The sequence below is a fragment of the Lycorma delicatula genome, chromosome 1, assembly GCF_047948215.1.
Source record: "Lycorma delicatula isolate Av1 chromosome 1, ASM4794821v1, whole genome shotgun sequence".
Lineage (NCBI taxonomy): Eukaryota > Metazoa > Arthropoda > Insecta > Hemiptera > Fulgoridae > Lycorma > Lycorma delicatula.
Window position 1 is genome coordinate 275,837,828 of NC_134455.1, and position 20,749 is coordinate 275,858,576.

Here is a 20,749-nt window from a genome sequence, read left to right on the forward strand (position 1 = left end):
GCTTTAACAAAAAAATATACTTTTATCGATCTTTATTTTTACTGGGTTTTTTAATTGAATTTTTTTGTAATTCGTATAGCACAGAACGTATGTAAATTTAGGCTTGTCTTAAACTGATTATAAAATTAAATTCTGATGATGATTTTTTTTATTAAAAAATCGAAAATATTTTGGCTTCCAAAATATTTAGCCCTGCTTTCTGCTGCCTCTGTGAAATTATACCGCGCTATAATTCTTGGGATGTAGCCCAAAACACACAAACCACATTATATTATGTTGCTCAAACATTATGAAAATTGTTCTTTGTAAAATCGTATCACTTTTTCCATCCAGTTTTTGTGTTTTGTTTCTTATTAAAGTTGAAATTCTTAAACTTGTGTTTAATTTTAATAGACGCTATTTACATTACTTTTATCAGAATTAAATTCTTTACGTAGTTAACTAAAAATCTTTATTTGTTTATTAGTATATTTACAAATTTACTTTATTCCATACTTAAAAAAGTGTATTTTCCGGCAAAAAACTTTTTCGCGTTTTACCCCGTTTTTCTTAAAATCTAAGATAAGAGGTCTGGGAAAACTTTTATTCAATTTTTTAGATAAAAAACCTTAATTAAGCACAAAATTTACCTCTCGATTTGAATCCCAAGAATTTTAGTACGATGTAATTTCAAAGAGGGAGCAGAAACAGGGCTAAATTTTGACTTATGTTTATATAAATGACCAATGTTATATGAGACATTTTCTTATTTTTGGTCCTAGAATCATCTCCCGAGAGATTGCAGTGCAACTTGGAATCATTCTGCACTCAGCAGGTGGTACAAAAGACCTGTTTTTGTTTAATTTATGTTTTTTACTTTTGTTCAGAATAATGTTGTGGGTACGGTTATATGCATTTTTTTATCGATATCTGTAGTTACATTTACCTTATTAAATTAGGCATATATGTAGGCTACATTTCATCGGATTGTATCTACGCGAAATTTTTTAGGTATACGTGGACAAAATGTATATATTAATACATATTTAACTTCCTTATAACATTTGCAGTCATCTGCCTTTTTCGAAACTGTATTATTTTTGTTCAGATTGATGATTTCGAAAACGAAAATTATTATTTTTGGACGGTTGTTGCAGTTCAGTGAACGTTTACTACTTTCATACAGAAATATCTTTGAGGAAATCCCAGTTCCTTTTTGTTCAGTTTAAAATAAAAAATAAAAAATAAATAAATAACAGAAACTCCCAAAACTGAGTTATTAAAATAAATAATAAAGTATTCTTTTTACAAATAAATAAATAAAAGATTTTATACAGTGCAATGAAGGTAAGAACGAGTGTTTTTTATTTGCTGAATTACGCCTCAAAATTACATTAGTGTAACACGAATGATGAATAATGCGGTTAAAATCCTTTTGTTTTGCAAAATTATTGCCATCGATTAGACATCGACAGCTGAAGCTGAAAAAGTGCAGTGCGGGGAACTTTTTTCTGTTATGAGATTTCCATACGACAAACTGATAATGTTGGTGTATCAGTCTATAATGACACAATTACATGCTAATAAAGTATAAAAATGAAATTTTTTTTTAAATTTAGTGGTTGCTGAGTAGTGTTTAATAAGGGATAAAACGGTCGATACGTTAACGACGGGATTAATTTGTTTGTCTTTATAGACAGTATTATATGCCAACTGACCAAGGAAAGGTTTTTTACACTGTGGGAAATCAATTTTAGCTGGCTCAGGATCGGAGTACTCAAACTAAAATTATATTTTATAAAAACTATTTGGAGTCATTAAATAAGTAGACTGTCCTGACCGTCAACTACTGTGATGATAGCTAAGATAGAAAATTCTTTCTTCTAAGCTAAGCAGCGATCTCTTTTTTTTCATCAATTTCTTGTTCGATTATCGCAAATACAACAACTTTACTACCAAAAATCGCTAAAAAATTAACTGTCATTGTTTTACTACGTAATTTTACATATATATATATATATATATATATATATATATATATATATATATATACAGATTGCACGTGTTAATGTTGAAGTGCGCCTATTTGTATGGGTGTGAGACATTGGTTTTCTCCCCGGATGTGCATTCACTCACCTTGTATTTTTAATCTAAGAGATACGAATATTTAAGAAGTTTAAGTATTCGATTACCAAACGCTTCTACTTTAAATGTTTTTCGTGTTTTAACAACTCTCCAAGTTTTTTTACAAGAACAGTTTTTGTTTTTAAGTAACAATGATAACGCACGTTATCATTGTTACTTTGTTATTATTTTAATAATACTTATTGTTAATCATTGTTATTATTTTATGTTATTTCTTTAATACAGAATGTCAATTTTAAAATTGTATGATGTAGAGGTACAAATTTAACTTTTGATGGGAGTTATGACAAACATGTGCTATGGAAAATTTTGGATGCATGTTTCCTAACAAACCGTTCATTCTACTCGATGGAATAAACCAAAATATTTGTGTTACATTAGACCCTTCTCACTGCTTTATCAGGTATTATCGTTATTAAATCCAAAATCGGCATTATTGGTTTTAAATACATAGAATCTCTTAATGAATCTTCAAAATAACAAGCACTAAAACTTGCTAATACTTGTAAGTTATTCGACAAGCACATATTTTACAGAATACATATTAATATCTAAAAAAAAGTAAGGTAAAGCAGCTGAGCAGACATCAAAATCCTTGGCTGTAAGGCTATTGCATTTCAATTTATTTTAGTGTTATCATGAATTTTATCACAAGCAATGAATATATATTTTAAAAAGAAAGATAGAAAGTGGAGAAAATGAAGAAGCACCAGACCCTTGCCAGAAGTTAATCCTAAGATCGGCTGAATTAGCATACTAATTATTATACCGATCGTTCAACACATTTTATTTTTTTGATCTAGCACTCTACCTATAAGGGTAAGGATTTTAAAATCAGTTAATCTCATTTCTTGTGTTTCCTTTATTTCTTTTCTACTTTTGGGAAAATAAATCCAATCTAAATTGTACTAAATATAGTTCAATAAATTAAATACTTAATTTTAGAGCTTCTAGTAAAAATTAATATACCAGAGTTTAATTTGCTTTGCCAAAAAAAAAAAAAAAATTAGTTTATTAATTTTGTATCTAAAGATATACAACTGAATGGGTTTAAGATAGGTATTTTAGATCATTAGGGACGAATTTTAAAAACATCTTTTTCAATGTCAAAGGCAGAAATAATCGCTTACAATATCTACTTTTCTGTAAAGATAGCGTGATTAGATATTTTCTATGATGTACTTTAACTAGAAAATACCTACGGTAACTACAAAAATGTATCCATATCAACATTCTAAGCTCTTTTTTTAATATACAAAATAACCATTTTGAAATGGTTATTTTTAAATGTTTTTTGTTACTGATCTAATAATAGGTTTTCAGTATTTGGACAACATAACTAAACAAAGCTGCAATTTAAAGGGTAAGTTCTTAAGTACTTTATTTGAACATAAGTAAAAAATTGTACAGTGTAATTAAAAATAATAATAAAAAAAATTTGAAAAATACAAAGTAAAATTTAAACTAACCATGGAAATATTATTTTATATTTAGGATGCGGGATGTTTGAAAATTTAGTTTCAGTTTGATTCTGGATTTTACAGTATTAGCATGAGTGAAATTTCGCTTCACTTAATTTACTCCAAAATCTAGTCTTTGTAAAAATACAAAAATATTATTTAGCTTCTCTATTTATATAACTTAACGATATTTCTTTTTGTAGAAATGAATTTTTTTAATTGGCAGTAATCCCTGATGATGGAGGAATAATCCGAAAGCGCTTGGATAGTTAGTACGATTGTCAGTAAGTGGATATTCTATTTTTATACGAAAAGAGCTTTTATTTATTTACTTGTAAATATTACAAGTTAATTTTGTGTAAAGATATTCTTTCTATATTGACACATTGGACATACCTTCCAATTAAAATGAGTACAAGACTCTTACTGAAAATGAAAATGTTAGAGTCATTCGGACAGAGTGAATTCAAGAGCGAATTATTGTCGGATGTTCAATCCAACGAAGTGCAAGACTAAACAAAAATTACGTAAATTGCAAAGGCTTCAACGCATTAATTTTTAGAATAACTGCTATTCCAGGAATACATACCATTAACAGTGCTATCTCGTCCTCAAAATAAAACATCTGAAGTTCTGCTGCTTAGCAGGCTCAGGTGATCTTTGTTTAAATATTCAACACAATACACAAACAATAACTAACAAAATTAAATACAATAACAAAATCCAAATAGATATTTCACTAGTCATCTTTTTATTTATTTTTCTATTTAATTCGTTATCATTTTGGATGCCCGCGACTTTCACTTGCCTACGGTACGAAGTTTTTCTATATATAATTTTTTTTATTATTAGGATTAATAACGTATATTTCTTGAAGTGTTTCAGTTATTGCGTCGTTGTACTTTTCAATTTTTCCTTATTTTCTTTTGTGACATACTTGCCAAAAAATATTAAAACTCTGGTATCCATTAAAAAAATGTTATTAACTCTTAAAGAAACCTATTTACAATAATTATTTGTATTTACTAGATTGAAAAACAGATATTCAATACTTATTTGTGCGATATTATGTCTAAAGAATATAAAATATTTACAGTAAATTTTATCACTACATTTACAGTCTAAGCGTATAAATTTTGTTGTTCTAATTAAATTTTTGAAGATAAAAGTATTTTAATTTTGGAATTATTGTAATGTCCTCTGAAACTTTGATCGGTTGAGGGAACAACCGATCTAATTAAAATCTAATTGTTCTACAAATATCAACGTAAGGAAATACACCACATCCTTAGAGTACTAAACTTACAACTATAAGAAAATTATCTCACGACAAACATTTAATAAATTTTGAAATTCTCTGTCGTCTAAATATCGTTCCACAAGGGTAATTAAACAAATTTTTTAAAACCACAAATATTTCATTAAATAAACTCTCTAGTTAATAAAATTGCGGGTGCAGAGATGCTAGTTATAATTCCGTATTTTGTTTTATTTTATTAAATATGTTGTGAATTCATCTAATATATGAATGCGAAATTTGGAATCTGTTCCTTTGTATCAGAACAATGCGAGAAAAACGACAGATCGTTTTCAAATTTAAAAAAATTCAAGGACAAGGAATTCATACAAGATCAAGGATCTAGTATCAATCATTTATCATATATCGAAATGTGTATTTCATAAGTAAAAGTATTTTATTTGGAAGTAAATAAATAAAAACGTTGAATAAAAAAATTAAACATATTCCTAATACAAGTTGATTAGAAATCGAACAAGTTTTTTAGGCTTTGTACAGCTAGTAAGGACTTCACACAGAGAGTATTGCCAAAGCCAGACCCGAATAAGTTTATAAGGTCAGATTTCGCCAAATGTTCAACCGTGCCGGGAAAAGATGTGCCGGCACTCTTCAGACAAAAACAATGTCCCATAAACACGAAATATGCTTTGAAAATATCAAACATATATTCCGTATTACGACGCAAGCATTCGTATGAGACTAGGTGACCAGTTAAAGACAAGAGCATTCGTGTTGTTAAGGATCACTCGTTAATATTTTTATACGAAAGAAATGCAACAATGATTATCAAATGCACGCAGCGGCGTGAGATATTCATTTAAGGTCATTAGCATTTATCCCTAAATATCAAGCTAAATTGACACCTCGTACCAAATGCACTTCATTTGAAGACATTTTTAACATAGTCAAACCCGAGTTGATAGATGTAGAAAACGTCCCGAATCCGACTCCCGTTTTAAAAGAATAAAGAGACATCGCAATGCATATGAATGTTGATATAACTGCCACTCGTTTTGTTTGAAACAGATGCATCGACCTAATCATCCGGCCAAAATCCCATCCGAATTTAGAAGGTTTTAATTTTGTAAATGCTTATTTTATCATCATCGTCATAAGTCACATTTTATGCAGACAAATCACCTGCATTTTCACTAATAAATTTCCAAACTGCATTTCACAAAATGGAACTAGAAAAAAACGCGCCAAACATAATTGAGGTTTTAACAAATAGCGAATATTTTTCTCCGACTACTATAGAGCGGCTCTGCTGATATTGCTTTTACAAGTACTACCGCTCGCTGATTTATGTTTCTTCTTTCAACTAAAAATTGGCTAAGAAGCACCATACGTGAAAAACGGTTAAACGGTTTACCTATGATAAGCATTCACCGACGCTCGTAAGAACGAATTTTTACCGTTTGTCATAAATAGTGTAATTTGAACCGTTACAATTTACAAATTATTTGCAGACATCTAGGTAATGGCTAATGCTAATGGTCAATTTTTATATTTTTTCCAAACATATTTATGGTTTTTTTCGGTTATTTTCTTTTTCAAACGATGATTCTTCATATTTAGTCTGATACATTATGAATAGTACGAGTAAATACATTTAAATTACAATATTATTTCTAACTTCCTAGATTTCCATTCTTATAACTTAAATTTACGTTTAATATAAAATGAAAAACCAGGATATAACCTTTTTCACAAACTATAATGGAACGTTTATTATCCGACGGCTTTGTAAGTGAAAAAAAACCAGCAACGAAGAAACTGCCCAATACGAACCACTCTGAGACCACCAGCGCTTACTCCGGGATAGAGGATCAGGCACAAACGAGCCGCCCAGGTGCTTTTGCTTTCCTCCCTTCCCTCCTTTTCCATACTTTTTTTTCATATTTTTTTTCTGCCACTTCCCTTTTTTTTTTCTTCCTGTTCCCATTAACCTTTTTTTTTCTTGCCCTTTTCCTCCTCTCACGCCCTCACGCTTTGCTTTTCTAGGAAGCGATGCCTCCGATCTACTCTTTCCGAGATTTGATTGGACCCTCTTGAAACTTCAAAACTTAAAACCCAGCCTCGAGTCGAGCAGGAAAATGGTCGCTGGCGGATTGGGGAATACCTTAAGTCTTTGGAGTTCTCCGGGTGTTATGTCCCTCTCTCCGTTGGCAGTCGATCGGAGGTGTCGTTTCTTCCTGAGATGACTCGGGCGTGCTTTCTTTCTCTTTCTTTGGCAAAAGTCCGTGTGCGCCGTTTCCTCAACTTCTGGGAGTCGCTCGTGTGGGCCACATTCATCGCAACATAGGACGCAACATAATGGATTAAATAATTGTTTTTTTTTTGTTTTTTTTTAATTTAGTTTATTTTTGTTAAATATTTCTGATTAACATTCAATTTTTGTTATTTATTTTTATTCATATTTTTATGTATTTTGTTAAATAAGGAATACATTTGTTAAGTAAATTTGTAATAGAATATCAGTATTTGTTTTATTTTAAGTCAATTCAACAACACCGTCATACTTTTACAAATGTATATTGATTGTTATTGTATTTTATATTTCATTGTATTTCCTTTGCAAGTAAATAAATAAACAAGTTGAATAAAAAAAAGTAAATATTTTTCGTAATACAACTAGATTAGAAATCGAACAATTTTTTTAGGTTTTGTACAGCTTGTATGGACTTCACCCAGAGAGTATTGCCAAACCCAGACCCGAATAAGTTTGTAAGGTTAGACTTCGTCTGATGTTCCACCGCGGCTTCAAATAGAGATGTGCAGGCCATCTTGAGACAAAACAATATCCCATAAATTCGAAATTCGGTTTAAAATTATCAAGTATATAATCTGTATTACGACGCAAGAATTCCTATGAGACTCGGATGCCAGTTAAATACAAGATAATTCGTGTTTTTAACGATCACGAGGGAAATGCTTATCAAACGCACGCGGCGGCGTGTGCAGATCTTCATTTTATTCAGTAGCATTTATCCCTAAGTATTCCAGTTACATTGGAACTGCGTAGCAAATGCAATTGACCCGACTTCATGGGGAAGATGTAGAAAACGTCCCGACTCCGACTCCACTCCCGTTTTAAATGAATCAAGAGACATCGCAATGAATTTGCTATGTTGATATAACTGCCACTCGTTTTGTTTGACGACAGATGCATCGATTTATCATCCGGCCAAAACTCCATCCGATTTTACAAGCTTTTAATGTTTTAAATGCCTTTATCTATCATATCATCGACTTAAGTCACATTTTATACAGACAAATCACCTGCATTTTCACTGATAAATTTCTAAATTGCATTTTAAAATATGGAACTAGAAAAGGAAGCTATACGAAGCTAGTATAAGTTGCTATACTGTGTTGGCCCGCCGATATTAAATTAGGCATGTATGTGGTAACAATACGCATAAAGCAATAATTGAACTTGCACATGGGAGTTACAGAATGATTCAGCCTTAACTACTGAGATATTACTCAAACATACTGAATTCATATTTATATCTGCTGTACTGTTTCCTGAGACGCATCTTAGTTATGATGTATAAAAACAGAGGACTGAAATCAACATAGATTTTACAAAATCACCAGCTTATAAAAGCTGAAAAAATTATATAAAATATTAGCTGAAAAATTTTAATTTATTCCGCCGCCATTTTGAGTACAGTCATCATACCAAATTTTTATTTATACATGTTTATTGTCTTAGAGACCTTTAAAATGATTTATTAAACAAAGAGTGTTACCGTTTAAAATATTTGAGTTACAACCCCTGGGCCACCTACCAAGAAGGAGTTAAAATTCTATTTCTCGTTAAAAGGTAAAGTAGCTGACCAATACATTATCTCGAAAGTTGGAGTATTCTATCTGGAACGGGTTTAAAGTTGTTGAGGGGGTTTCGATACTTTTGAATCGCTCGGTATAAAATTAATCTATTTTATATATATTCGAATGCACGTCAGATTAAAACCCGGTAATAATATATTTTGAATTAAAAAATCTTCTAACAAAGAATATTAAAATATATTAAAACTATTCCTTGATGTAAAAAGTCTTTTTACTTTTTTAGTAATGATCATACATTTCTGCTATAAATCTAATTACGCTGAAATTCAGAAATTCGTGTTATTCTTATAATTTTGATCATATCTTTATAAGAGAAGTCAAGACATTAAAACTGGAAATTTTGAAACTTCAGTAAGATATTTCTTACATGGGGTCTCCCATGCATCATGAGTTTGGTGTTTACTTCCTTGTACGAAGTACAGGAAGTGCTGTGATCGCGAAAAATTTCCGTTTTTCAAATTTCAACGGAAATATCCATTTTGACCATCCCTGAATCCATTTTGACTAGTTTCGTTGTGACGGCTAGGCACAACAAAACTACGGGTGTATGTATATATGTACGTATGTATCTCGCATAACTAAAAAAACAATTAGCCGCAGGATGTTGAAATTTTGGATTTAGGACTGTTTTAAGAACTAGCTGTGCACCTCCCCTTTTGATTGCAATCGAGTGAACCAAAAGTGTCCAGAAAAGCCCAAAATCCCAAAAATATGGATTTTGGACTTTTCATTGGTCTAGAGTTATAGCCAAATAAAATGTTCATTAATGAAATGTTTGGATATTTGGGAAAGCATATATATCGGTTCGATTCAGACCTTAATAATTATTGATCTCTGATTGTAAAAAAAATTACAATAAATAATAAAAAAATAATTACAATAAAAAAAAAAATAAAAATATGAAGTTATTAATGAAATAAAATTTTACGTACTTTTCATTAAAAAAAAAAAAAGTGTATATGTAATTTAATAAGCGTAAAGGAAGTCGTGTGTTGTCCATATCAAATATTTTAGTTATTATGAATGATTTATAATTTAAAAAAAAATATTTAAGGATTTGATAACAGCTTAGATGGTACTTCTTTTGCTTTCAGATTGCTTGAAGTAAATTACCTTTTGTAAAATATGCAATAAGGATTTTGTAGCCTTGTACTTTGTTTTTATTTAATAAATTAATATTAAGTTAATCAAAACAACATACCTTATTTTTGGTCTGGTAAATAAAGCGGTAATATATACTGTTCTTGTTTTTCTTTGTACTTCCGCTATGTTCAGCAAATATAGTCTTCTGTTTTCCAAATACGGGTGGGAAATGGTGTTTTATTAACTCCAAGTTTGATATTAAAAAATGTAATAATTTAATATTAATACAAATCTATTGATTAAAATTATAAGTTAAACTAATTATTTTATAATGAAGTTATTTTTATATAATCAACTTGAAGAGATGACTCTTCTTCTTTCCATGTAGGATACCACTGATTTTTAGCTTCCCAGAATTTCAGAAGAAACTGTAACGATAAATAAAGCAATCATTATTTTCAAAACAATATTATAACTTTTTGTACTGTTTCATGCTAGTTTGAATTTTTCTTAATTACAGACACTTTACATTACAAATTTTAATTGGTGCAGTTACGTTTGCAAAACATAGAGCAGTGCACGCCGCTGCGGCGCGCACTGCTCCAACTTCGCACTAGTTGCTGAGGGGGGTACCTACGGCTACATGTCACTGGAAAATACGGCAGTAGTACCCAGCTACTGTTTCTACAGTGTCTGAAAGTGAAGATACGTCAGTGTAGACGTGAATCCACCCGTCCTCCGGAAATTCCTCGTGGATGGTTTGTAGTTGGTCCGGCAGCTTTCTTTCTAGTAGCAAGAATTTTATACTGTATCAATGTTAAACAATTTTCCCCTTCTCAAAAATATGGGTGTTATTTTCTCAATTTACTAATTAGCTATCCAACGAGTTAATTTGGTGAAAATTATATTATATAAATATATAAACATAGAGTAAAGAAAACAAATTTTAAATGCTTGGTGGTTATACAAGTTTGTTGTGGCTAAAATAAAAGAAATAGATGCATGAAGTTTATCAAACCAAAAAAAAAAAAACTGATAAAAAATAGAAATATATGGTACACTGTAAAACAGATAAAACATAAATAATAGTTACTATAGCCATAGACAATCTAAAACAAATCTCTTACTTAAATATTTATATATTTTTATCATTATTACCTTCACTTCACCTTTGTTCTTCCATGGCTTTGCTTCTGAATTGCTTGATGTGCTGTCATTAGGAAATTCACGCATACCTCCAGCTGCAACTCCAATTGTTAAGAAAAACTGGAAATTTATCAATGAAATTTACTTCAAACCTGTAGTTGTAATTATCATATTACAAATTTTATAGGATAACAAAATTTTAAAATAATAATTTTTATTTGATTATGAAAAGATATTTGCATAAGATTATTATGTATGATAATTTATTTTTGTTTATAATAAAAATGTTGTCTGCCTCATAAAATTTAATGAAAACAGTATAAATGATGAAATAATATTTAAATTATGCAAGAACAAATTTTTAAATGATAATCATTAGATATCTTTCACTGTATTCTGTCTCACTATTTATAAATGGGTCATATTTCTTTAAAATTAACTATTTTATGGTTTACACTGCTTATGTATTCAAAGAATGAACTTCACCAAAAAGTTGTTAAAAAGAAATTGTGAAGTTAAACGCTTAAGAACAACCTTTAAAAAAAAAAAAAAAATAAACATCTAAACTAGATATACAGTTTATATGTTAAAAGTCATTACTACATAGAGTAACTAACATTTTCATCGCGGCTTCGCTCGCGAAATACATAATCAGATTTTGATTGTGAACACAAAAAATTAATTCCTTAACGTAAAGCTTATTTAATTTTTTGAATTACAAAAGAGTAATTATTCAAAGATACAAAGTGTCTTTAAAAGAAATGAACAAAAATAGTATGAAATGTGCACGAATTGAAAAAACATAGAAAGATAGCCGGTGAGAGCCGCTTCGCTCGTTTTTTCGTCTAGCTAGGGGTTTTGCTCCCTGGACCTCCTCTATGGTCATTAAACTCATTTTGAGAATAAAAATGATAAATAAAAATTAAAGCCTGCTTAATTTATAAAAAAAATCATTGCATGTAATTTCTTCAGAGGAAACACATTTGGTCAGTAAAGGACCCGAGACTTGAGACTCTGCAAGAATGTGGGTTTCAAAATATTCAGCCTCCATCTTATAAATAGTAGTTATAACTGGCATTCTGTACGAAGGAAAAAAATGTATTTTGTCCGTTTCTTAGCGTTACCCGATAACACCACAAGGAGGTGACCGTACTTCGTTTCTCATATATTTTTTAACATTTTTTTCTTTTTTCAATTTTTTTTTCTTTTAGTCAAGCAACCGGAGGCACTTGCAGCCAGTCGGCAGGTGCGCTGTACATTATCGTATCCCTTAAAAAAAAACCCGAAAATGGTTTTTATATATTTACCTGAAGAGTGATTGGAAGGCTAAATCGAGTGAATAACTCGTTTAGTACAGTCGGAAATGGGGAAATTTGCAATCATTATTCAATTTTTTTTTTACCTTTCAAGGTCAAATTTCGAAAAATCTAGAAATTAGTTTTTAGATATTCACATGAAGATTACGCACGCAAAAAAATAAGATGTCTTTATTTGTTACCAAGAAATTAAAGAATATACTAAAATTCACTGTTACTACATTTTAACCCTTTAAACTCCGAATTTCAAAAAAATCCTTTCTTAGAGGGCAGTTAATCCGTAAGAAGAACGTGTATACAAATTTTCATCAATTTATATTCAGTAGGTTTTGCTGGGCATTGATTGAGTCAATCAGGACATGTTATATATATATATAGTAGCATCCCCCGTTGCGGCTTCGCCCGCGCTATGTGGTTACTTGCGTATCCCGTTGCGGTCCGGGAATATTTAGCTGGTCCATGGATCTCTTGCTCGCCCTTCCCGTCTACGTGAAGGGCTCCTTGGATCCTGCTGTGTTCATTAAACACATGCCTGTGAGTATATAACAATAAATAAAAATTAAAACCTGTTCTAGTTAAAAAAATATCGGGTATTTTAATTTCTTCAGAGCAACAGTTTGGTTAGTACAGGACCCGAAACTTTGAGTGATCTAAGAATGTGGGTTTCAAAACAGTCGGCCTCTATCTCAAAATCATTAATTATAACTGGTTACCCGTACTTTGTAAGGTAAAAATGTATTTTGTTCGATTCTTAGCGTTATCAGACAAAGACCACTAGGTGACCGTACTTTGTTTCTTAATTTAAAATAAAAATTTTAAGTATTTTTATTTCATTTTTTTAATCAAGTAACTGGAAGCAGATGCAACCAATCACGTCGCACATACAGTACTGTTACTTTTGTTTGCGTTGGTTACACAGCCAAAAGCAGTCACGTCGCACAGCTACTGTTGGCTGTGATGGTTAAGCCGCCGCTCCTTACACCGTTGCACCCCTTAAAAAAAGAATTTCAAAAAAATGGTTTTAAGATATTTATCTGAAGAGTATTTGCAAGCCCCAACTAGTAAATATTTCATTTAGTATAGTCGGAAATTGTGAAAATTTTCAAGGTCGAATTTCGAAAAATATAAAATTTGTTTTTAGATATTTACATGAAAATTACACACACCAAAAATCAAGTTGATATCTTCATTTGTTACCGAGAAATTAAAAAAAACTAACCGGGTTTCAAAAAAAAGTTCAAAATTAAATTTTATCCTTTAAACTTGCTCTGAATTCAATGATCAAACAAGATAAGGCATATCATAATGCTTAAAGATAACATGGTGTATAACAATTATTACTTTCCTGTGTTATTCATTTACTCATATTATAGTAACTGATTATTTTCACAGGAAGTTTGCATTATAATTCTGAGTTATATGTGTTTATATTATAATCACTTAAGCTTAATTAGAGCCTCTTCATAAAAACTATCATAAAATCTCATTCAAATTAGCTTTGAAAATATTTAATTACAAATTTTTGTCTATAATTTTACTTACTTCTTTATCAAATGGAGCAAAAGGAGATGAAGTTGGCCACGTTGATTCCTTTTGTTCTGTGTTGAATGCAAAACCACTTAAAAGAGGATGCGATTGGTTAACTATTTGTTGAACTCTGCCATCAACAATAATATCCAGTGAATCTGAAATGTTTTTGCTTTATTCTATGGTGTAATATTAAAAATGTACATTTGTGCATGGCACCGAAATGTCATATGCATCAAGTAATTATTCTAAATAAATAAATGAAATTAATACAATTTGTAATTAGACATAATTTACACAATTTAATAAGTTTAAGCTTGCTAAAGCATGCATTATTATTTTTTTATTGAAATCCAATTTAATATCTACTGTACTAAAAAAAAAATTGGTACTGAGTGTAATAAATAGAAAAGAATTTAAACTTGTCCACATAATACACTATTTAAAAATAACATGTGAATTTAGAACTTAGTGTTCCTGAAGCTAAAAGCTTTATGTTGACTGGGTGGTGTATGCATATAGCTACCGCTTGTAAATAGATGACTTCTTTGAAGGCACAACAGGTTGCTGAGATGATGGGAACTTCTCCTCTTGATCTTTGATTAGGCGCTTGATCAAGCCTAACTATGTTGTACCCTTACAATCTCAAAGTGTTAGTATTTCTCAAATGCGTCTCTTGTAAACAAACACATAAATGACTTAACCCTCTCATTAGCAGCTGTAACTCACTGAAATTTAAGACATCTATTGCAAGACATTCCATTGCAAGATCGACTCATTTACACAGACCATTGTTCAGTTTGAGATTTATCACCTACATTTTCCCTTAGGCCAACCTTTTTTATATTTCTTCTTCATTCTTCGTACAGCCTCCACCTCTGAGGATAGGGTGTCTGAAGCCTCAGTCATTATCTTTTTCCAACCAATCATTCCCCTCTGAAACCACCGATGGTGGTGGGGAGGATGTTTTATGACCGGCATCCAAAGATACCGATCCAAATGGAGCAGGGAGTATTACATCCAAGTCCATGCTTGATGCACTCCCTAAGAATATATTTGGTGGGCTAAAATGCTCGCCTTCTGTTTTGGAGGTCTATGTCCTTTTGGAGGCTCCACTACTACTTTAACATCTGTTTCTTTAGGATCAGTCACTGATTCATTGTGTTTCTGATTTCACTGAGTAAGGGACTTTCTCTATCTGGACCTTAACTTGTATCAAATTAGGTTGAGGCTGTTGTGTTTTCCCCTACTCTGTTTATTTGTGTTACTGGTTGTCGGTTGAGAAATCTTTTCCTTTGTCATCAATCTTATCAGGATACTTCGGCTTATTGAAGCTGAGGATGTGTGATGTGGCATTTACTACTTCTCCGTTGCGCTGTGTTTTTCATTATTGACACGCTAAAGCTCCTTGTTCAAAAGGTTCTTCTACAATTTCCTCTTCTGTGCAGTTAAATAGGTATCTGCACATAACTACTTCTTTGGTGGTATTTAAAGTACCATGCGGTAAAATCTCAACGTCCATAACGGCAATCTTTTTAGCTTTAAGTAACCGCATGGTCTGTAAATCATTTACAGTTTTGACAAACTAACCAATATTTGTTTTTGTAATTCCTTTAACTGGACCTCCTGCAGCTTCTGTAATTCTACATGAAATAAGGAAGGGACTAATCTTTGTAAAATCTCCATCAGTTCTTACAACCAGATATTTTGGTACTGCTGGTTGACTCTTCGGTCGAAACTTAGTTCGACCCGACTTTTCCTTTTGCTAACTTCAAAACACTTCCTTGGCTTCGAAGCCAAAGGTTCTCCATGATGAGGGTTTTTATGTGGATCTTCTGCCACAAAGTGGATGTTAATTGTTCCATAAAAAATTGGATTTTTGGTGTCGATTTAATAAATTCTTTGCTAGTTTCTTTGCTACTTTCTCCACTTGCTTGAGTTCGTAGTTTCTCATTGATGATCCTTTCAACCATATTTGCTAAGACTGGTGCTAACTCAGGTAAAACGTCTTTAGGTTTCAAAGAAGTTGCAGGAGCTGCTACAAACTGGGCATAAGAGGTTGATTTAGGCGATCTATTATGCACTATTTTCTTTGCCTCAAAGTAGCTAATTTTCAGCATGGTTTTTACTTCCTGAATGGCTACCTCTTCTTTATACATTGGGAAATTTCATGATCTAGCCAAATGTTGCCCTTGACAATTTACACAGACGGGTAGATCTCTGCATGGTTCATCTGGATGTAATGGATATCCACAAGCACATACCTGTTGTCTTGTGCAACAAAAAACTGTGTGCCGTGCCCAAATCTTTGACATCTGAAGCACTGCAAAGAAGTCTGTATAAATGGATGAACTTCCAATCAGTGAAAACTGGCCTTTATCTTATCAGGATACTTCGGCTTATTGAAGCTGAGGATGTGTGATGTGGCATTTACTACTTCTCCGTTGCGCTGTGTTTTTCATTATTGACACGCTAAAGCTCCTTGTTCAAAAGGTTCTTCTACAATTTCCTCTTCTGTGCAGTTAAATAGGTATCTGCACATAACTACTTCTTTGGTGGTATTTAAAGTACCATGCGGTAAAATCTCAACGTCCATAACGGCAATCTTTTTAGCTTTAAGTAACCGCATGGTCTGTAAATCATTTACAGTTTTGACAAACTAACCAATATTTGTTTTTGTAATTCCTTTAACTGGACCTCCTGCAGCTTCTGTAATTCTACATGAAATAAGGAAGGGACTAATCTTTGTAAAATCTCCATCAGTTCTTACAACCAGATATTTTGGTACTGCTGGTTGACTCTTCGGTCGAAACTTAGTTCGACCCGACTTTTCCTTTTGCTAACTTCAAAACACTTCCTTGGCTTCGAAGCCAAAGGTTCTCCATGATGAGGGTTTTTATGTGGATCTTCTGCCACAAAGTGGATGTTAATTGTTCCATAAAAAATTTTCCATCAGTCAATATGTCATAAGGTGGAGCGAAGAGACAGTTGGGCATGCCCCAGATCATAGATACTGCCTGGGTTCCTCCAGTCAGCTGTCTCCCACAAATTTAACCTGAGCTGGGCAGTCAGGCACTGCCTGACCCATGATACCGACTTCCCAGGGCTCACATATTAATGAAAATAAAAATTAACTTAAAAGAGATTAAACTTTTAAAAGTAATATCATTAAACTTTAAATATACTTTTAATATGTAAAAAATGAAGCTGATTGTACTTTATTAAAAGTTTGTTATTGCAGCTTATGAAGGAAAAGATATTATGTAACTCAATACTCCTTAGAGAGAAAGTACTTTTTATTTGAAATTTAGTTACCTCAATACAGATTATTACACAAAATTAAATATAATAATTTCTTTTTGATTTCTTCATATCTATTAAAAAAAGCACCATAGTTTAATTTGATGTGTCAGTCTTCAGATTGAATTTAATCTTATTACGTAAAATAGGAATTAAGGAAAATTACAAATTTATAATACAGTCTCAAAATTAATATTTAACTATTTCTACCCTTTAATACTGTTCTTAATGAACAATATACCAATCTTCTCATTACATTTAAAATAGTATTTAATTTTAATTTCAAGAATGATCTAAGATTGTAAATTATTTGCATTTTTTGTGTAATTTTATTTTTAGGTCAACTGAAATGGAGATAATCAGAGCAAGTGAAATCTTCATTCCTTTACTTTAGATATTGGCTGAATAGTGAATAATATTATTCCAAGAGAGAGCAACTATGGTGCAAATTATACTTCAGTGGCTTTACATCCATCATAACCACTAAGAAATTAGGAATAATGTAAAACATCTAATTTCTTTCACAAAAACCTCTATCATGAAACAACTCCTTGCATTTATTCAGTAAGGGAAATTTCTTACTTGTACTTATAACATTAATTTTCCCACAATCTTACCATTCATTGTATTTTCACTCCTTATGTTTATAAAATGTACTGACATAAATAGTTGAAGAAATAGAAAAGTATATCATAACTAAATAAATCTATTTTTATATTTTATATTGTATTGACTTTATTAACCACATAAAACAAGAATTGGTTTTTGATTTGTATATTTTCAATGAAGAAGAAAAAATACAAATAAGCAACATGCTTATGCTTAATATACTCACTTTCTCTCCATACAAGAGTGTAATTATGAAAATCTTTATTCCATCTCTCATTCTTATTAAGAAACATAGCACTTTTATGCTGCACTTTTTCACCAACTCCTACTACAACTCCAGATTTAAGCATCTTGCTGCTTATATCTAGTTCTGAACTTTTTAAGTCTTCATTTCCGTGAGCACAAGCAATACCTATTCTACCACTATTAAAAAGATGTCCGTACTCTCTATCCTTTGGTTCTAACCACAGTTCTGTAAAAATTAAATTACACAAATTAATAGAGTTAATACGAATAAATGAATCTAAATTAAAATAAAAAATCATGTTCAAAATAAGAAATAAGAAAGTAAAATAAGAAATCACAAATTCAAGAAAAAATAATTTCATTGAGTTCGAAGTGAACATACAGTTTATTTAAATTTTTCCTCTCGACTTCTGTTTACAATAAACAAAAAATATATTGTAGATTTTTATCTTGATATAGTTTTATGAGCCTGGGGGTAAAAAATCTTGTACAATCTTTTTATCCTTATTTTACACATAACTCATTTGAATAAATTAGACAATATTTTTGTTTGGATACTACCCTATATTAAAAAAATTAGGGCTGTAAAACTGGTTTTCAAGAAGGGGTTAAACTGGCATACAATTTTGTTTTAACAAGTTTATCAAAAACATTATTATTCCAAAAAACTAAGACATCACTCACCATTCAAAAGTCTCTATTTTTTATTTTAAATTTGAAATATGTTAGGGTTAGGAATGTTATGAGTGAATGTTAGAAATGAATTACGATGGCATATAGGACGATCCAGAGAAGCAGCCGAGGTCTTGGCAGAAGTACAAGTAAGTCCAAAACAGAGGAAAAAAACCTGCTCATTCAGGAGTGGCAGAATGAGTGAGAAACCACAACAAAGGGTAGTTGGACCACAGAGCTGATCCCTAGATTAGAATCGTGATTTGGTAGGAGGTATGGTGAGGTGGGTTATCACCTCACACAATTCCTGTCTGAGCATGGGAAGTTCGGTGTCTATCTACATCGTTTTTGGATAAAGGACTGCCTACAGTGTATATACTGTGGTGAGGAGGACTCCTCTGGACATACTTTCTTCGCCTGCCTGAGGTGGATACAAATCATAACAGAAGCTGGACTAAACTGGATCAACACAGGAAATATTATAATACACATCCTTGCAGGGCCACAAGAATGGAATTCTGTAGAGATGCATTGCAAAGATCATCCAAACCAAAGAAGCAGAGCACAGACAATGGAGTGCTGATTAGCTGACTTTGAAGACTGGATATGAGAAGATAGAGCTGGAGAGAGAAAGATGAAGAACAGCCATCTGCAAAGCCGCCATTCATCTACACTTGCAAGGATGGGCATCGATGATGAGGCACGGGGACTGCTGAACCCCTATATTCGAAGGCACCCCTGGGGCCTAATGCTTAATTACTGGACCGACCCCAGGAGGGGAGGATTGGTGCGATAAGAAGTTGTCGGTAGGGCACAGGCGCACATATGCACTCTTAATAACAACTTGCAGAACCTGTTAGTGAGCTGACACTCAGAACGTAAATGGTACTCCTCCAACTCATCGGAAAAAAAAAGAAGGGTTAGAAATTTTCTGCAGAATGAGTGTCCTGATTTTATCTTTAGTGATGATAAATTTAAGTTTCATGTAAATGAAATTGAAGTTAATACAAGGAATACAGTGATGGAGTTGTATTCTAGTTTAATACTGTTATATTTTAGAAGTTTGCTTGCCTTAATCTGTCACTCAATTGTAAGTATTTTCTTATTTAAACATGAATTACAAGTACATGCCCACATGCTAATTGTGATATTCCTTCATAGGTAATTTTTTATTAAGATATTGATTATGATACTATTTCAATTGACATCACAGACCACTTGTGCTTGAAAATACAAGTAAATTATACTGCTTAGCCACATTCAATTTTTTGTACTTTCTTCGGTAATTTATAAATTTATTTGTACTTATTAATTTGTAATGAATTTTTTTTTACTTTATTACTAATATTTTTTGATTTTTCATACGATACTATTATATTCAACCAATTTTAATAATTATGTTGTTTATCATTACACCTAACTTAACCTTGCAAATTTTTAAAACAAAGCATCAGTACTGAAAATGGCCATTTTCAGTAGTACTGATAAATGGTCTTTGAGGACCCACTTGTAAAAGAGAGCTAGAATTTAATCATTTCAAAAAAAAATACAGACCTTTTTCTAAAGAAGTTTAGGTTGCAGATCACAAAGACTGTACTGAAGAAATAAAAATTGGGCTAAGTCACCCATGAGGAAAATATAAAATGACAAAACTAGACTATATTGAGTATTTAATAGTAATTTTGTCTGCAGCAAATAAACTAAATACCAAGTTCATTTTTTCAGGTTTTCTGATAAGGAAATGACAATTGCTGGTGTACCAGTTTAAATTCACTAATTAAAAAATATGGAATTAGGAGTTCAAAAGCTAAGTGGCCAATATCAGACAATAATTGGTGAACGTGATCAAACAAATCATCAGTGTAATAATATTAAGTCAAGTGAGTATGGATTGCCACAAGGAACTGTTCTATTCCCCATTTTACTCCTATATGTTAAAAGTAAAACAAAAAATTGAAAAAGTTTTGCTTTTGCAAATGATACAGCATTTGGCCCAGTAGAGGAAACTGTAACTGATACCTATGTTAACTCCTAAATGTTACAGATATTGTTTATGCATTACCTATTTTATTAACAATTAATTTTATGTGTACAAGATTTTATGTAACACA

At 31.5% G+C, this 20,749-nt stretch overlaps 1 protein-coding gene across 1 annotated transcript in view; it reads right to left on the reverse strand.

Annotated features, from left to right (window-relative positions):
* Positions 1 to 10,073: 10,073 nt before the first annotated feature.
* LOC142332117 (beta-1,3-glucan-binding protein 1-like) overlaps positions 10,074 to 20,749 on the reverse strand; it is a 43,672-nt gene continuing 32,996 nt past the window's right edge. The window contains exons 5-8 of the mRNA XM_075378354.1: positions 17,947 to 18,192; positions 13,827 to 13,969; positions 10,981 to 11,088; positions 10,074 to 10,250 (exon numbers count right to left, since the gene is read on the reverse strand). Coding sequence (XP_075234469.1) covers positions 10,149 to 10,250; positions 10,981 to 11,088; positions 13,827 to 13,969; positions 17,947 to 18,192 — 599 coding nt within the window. The 3' untranslated portion in view covers positions 10,074 to 10,148. The remainder of the gene's footprint in view (positions 10,251 to 10,980; positions 11,089 to 13,826; positions 13,970 to 17,946; positions 18,193 to 20,749) is intronic.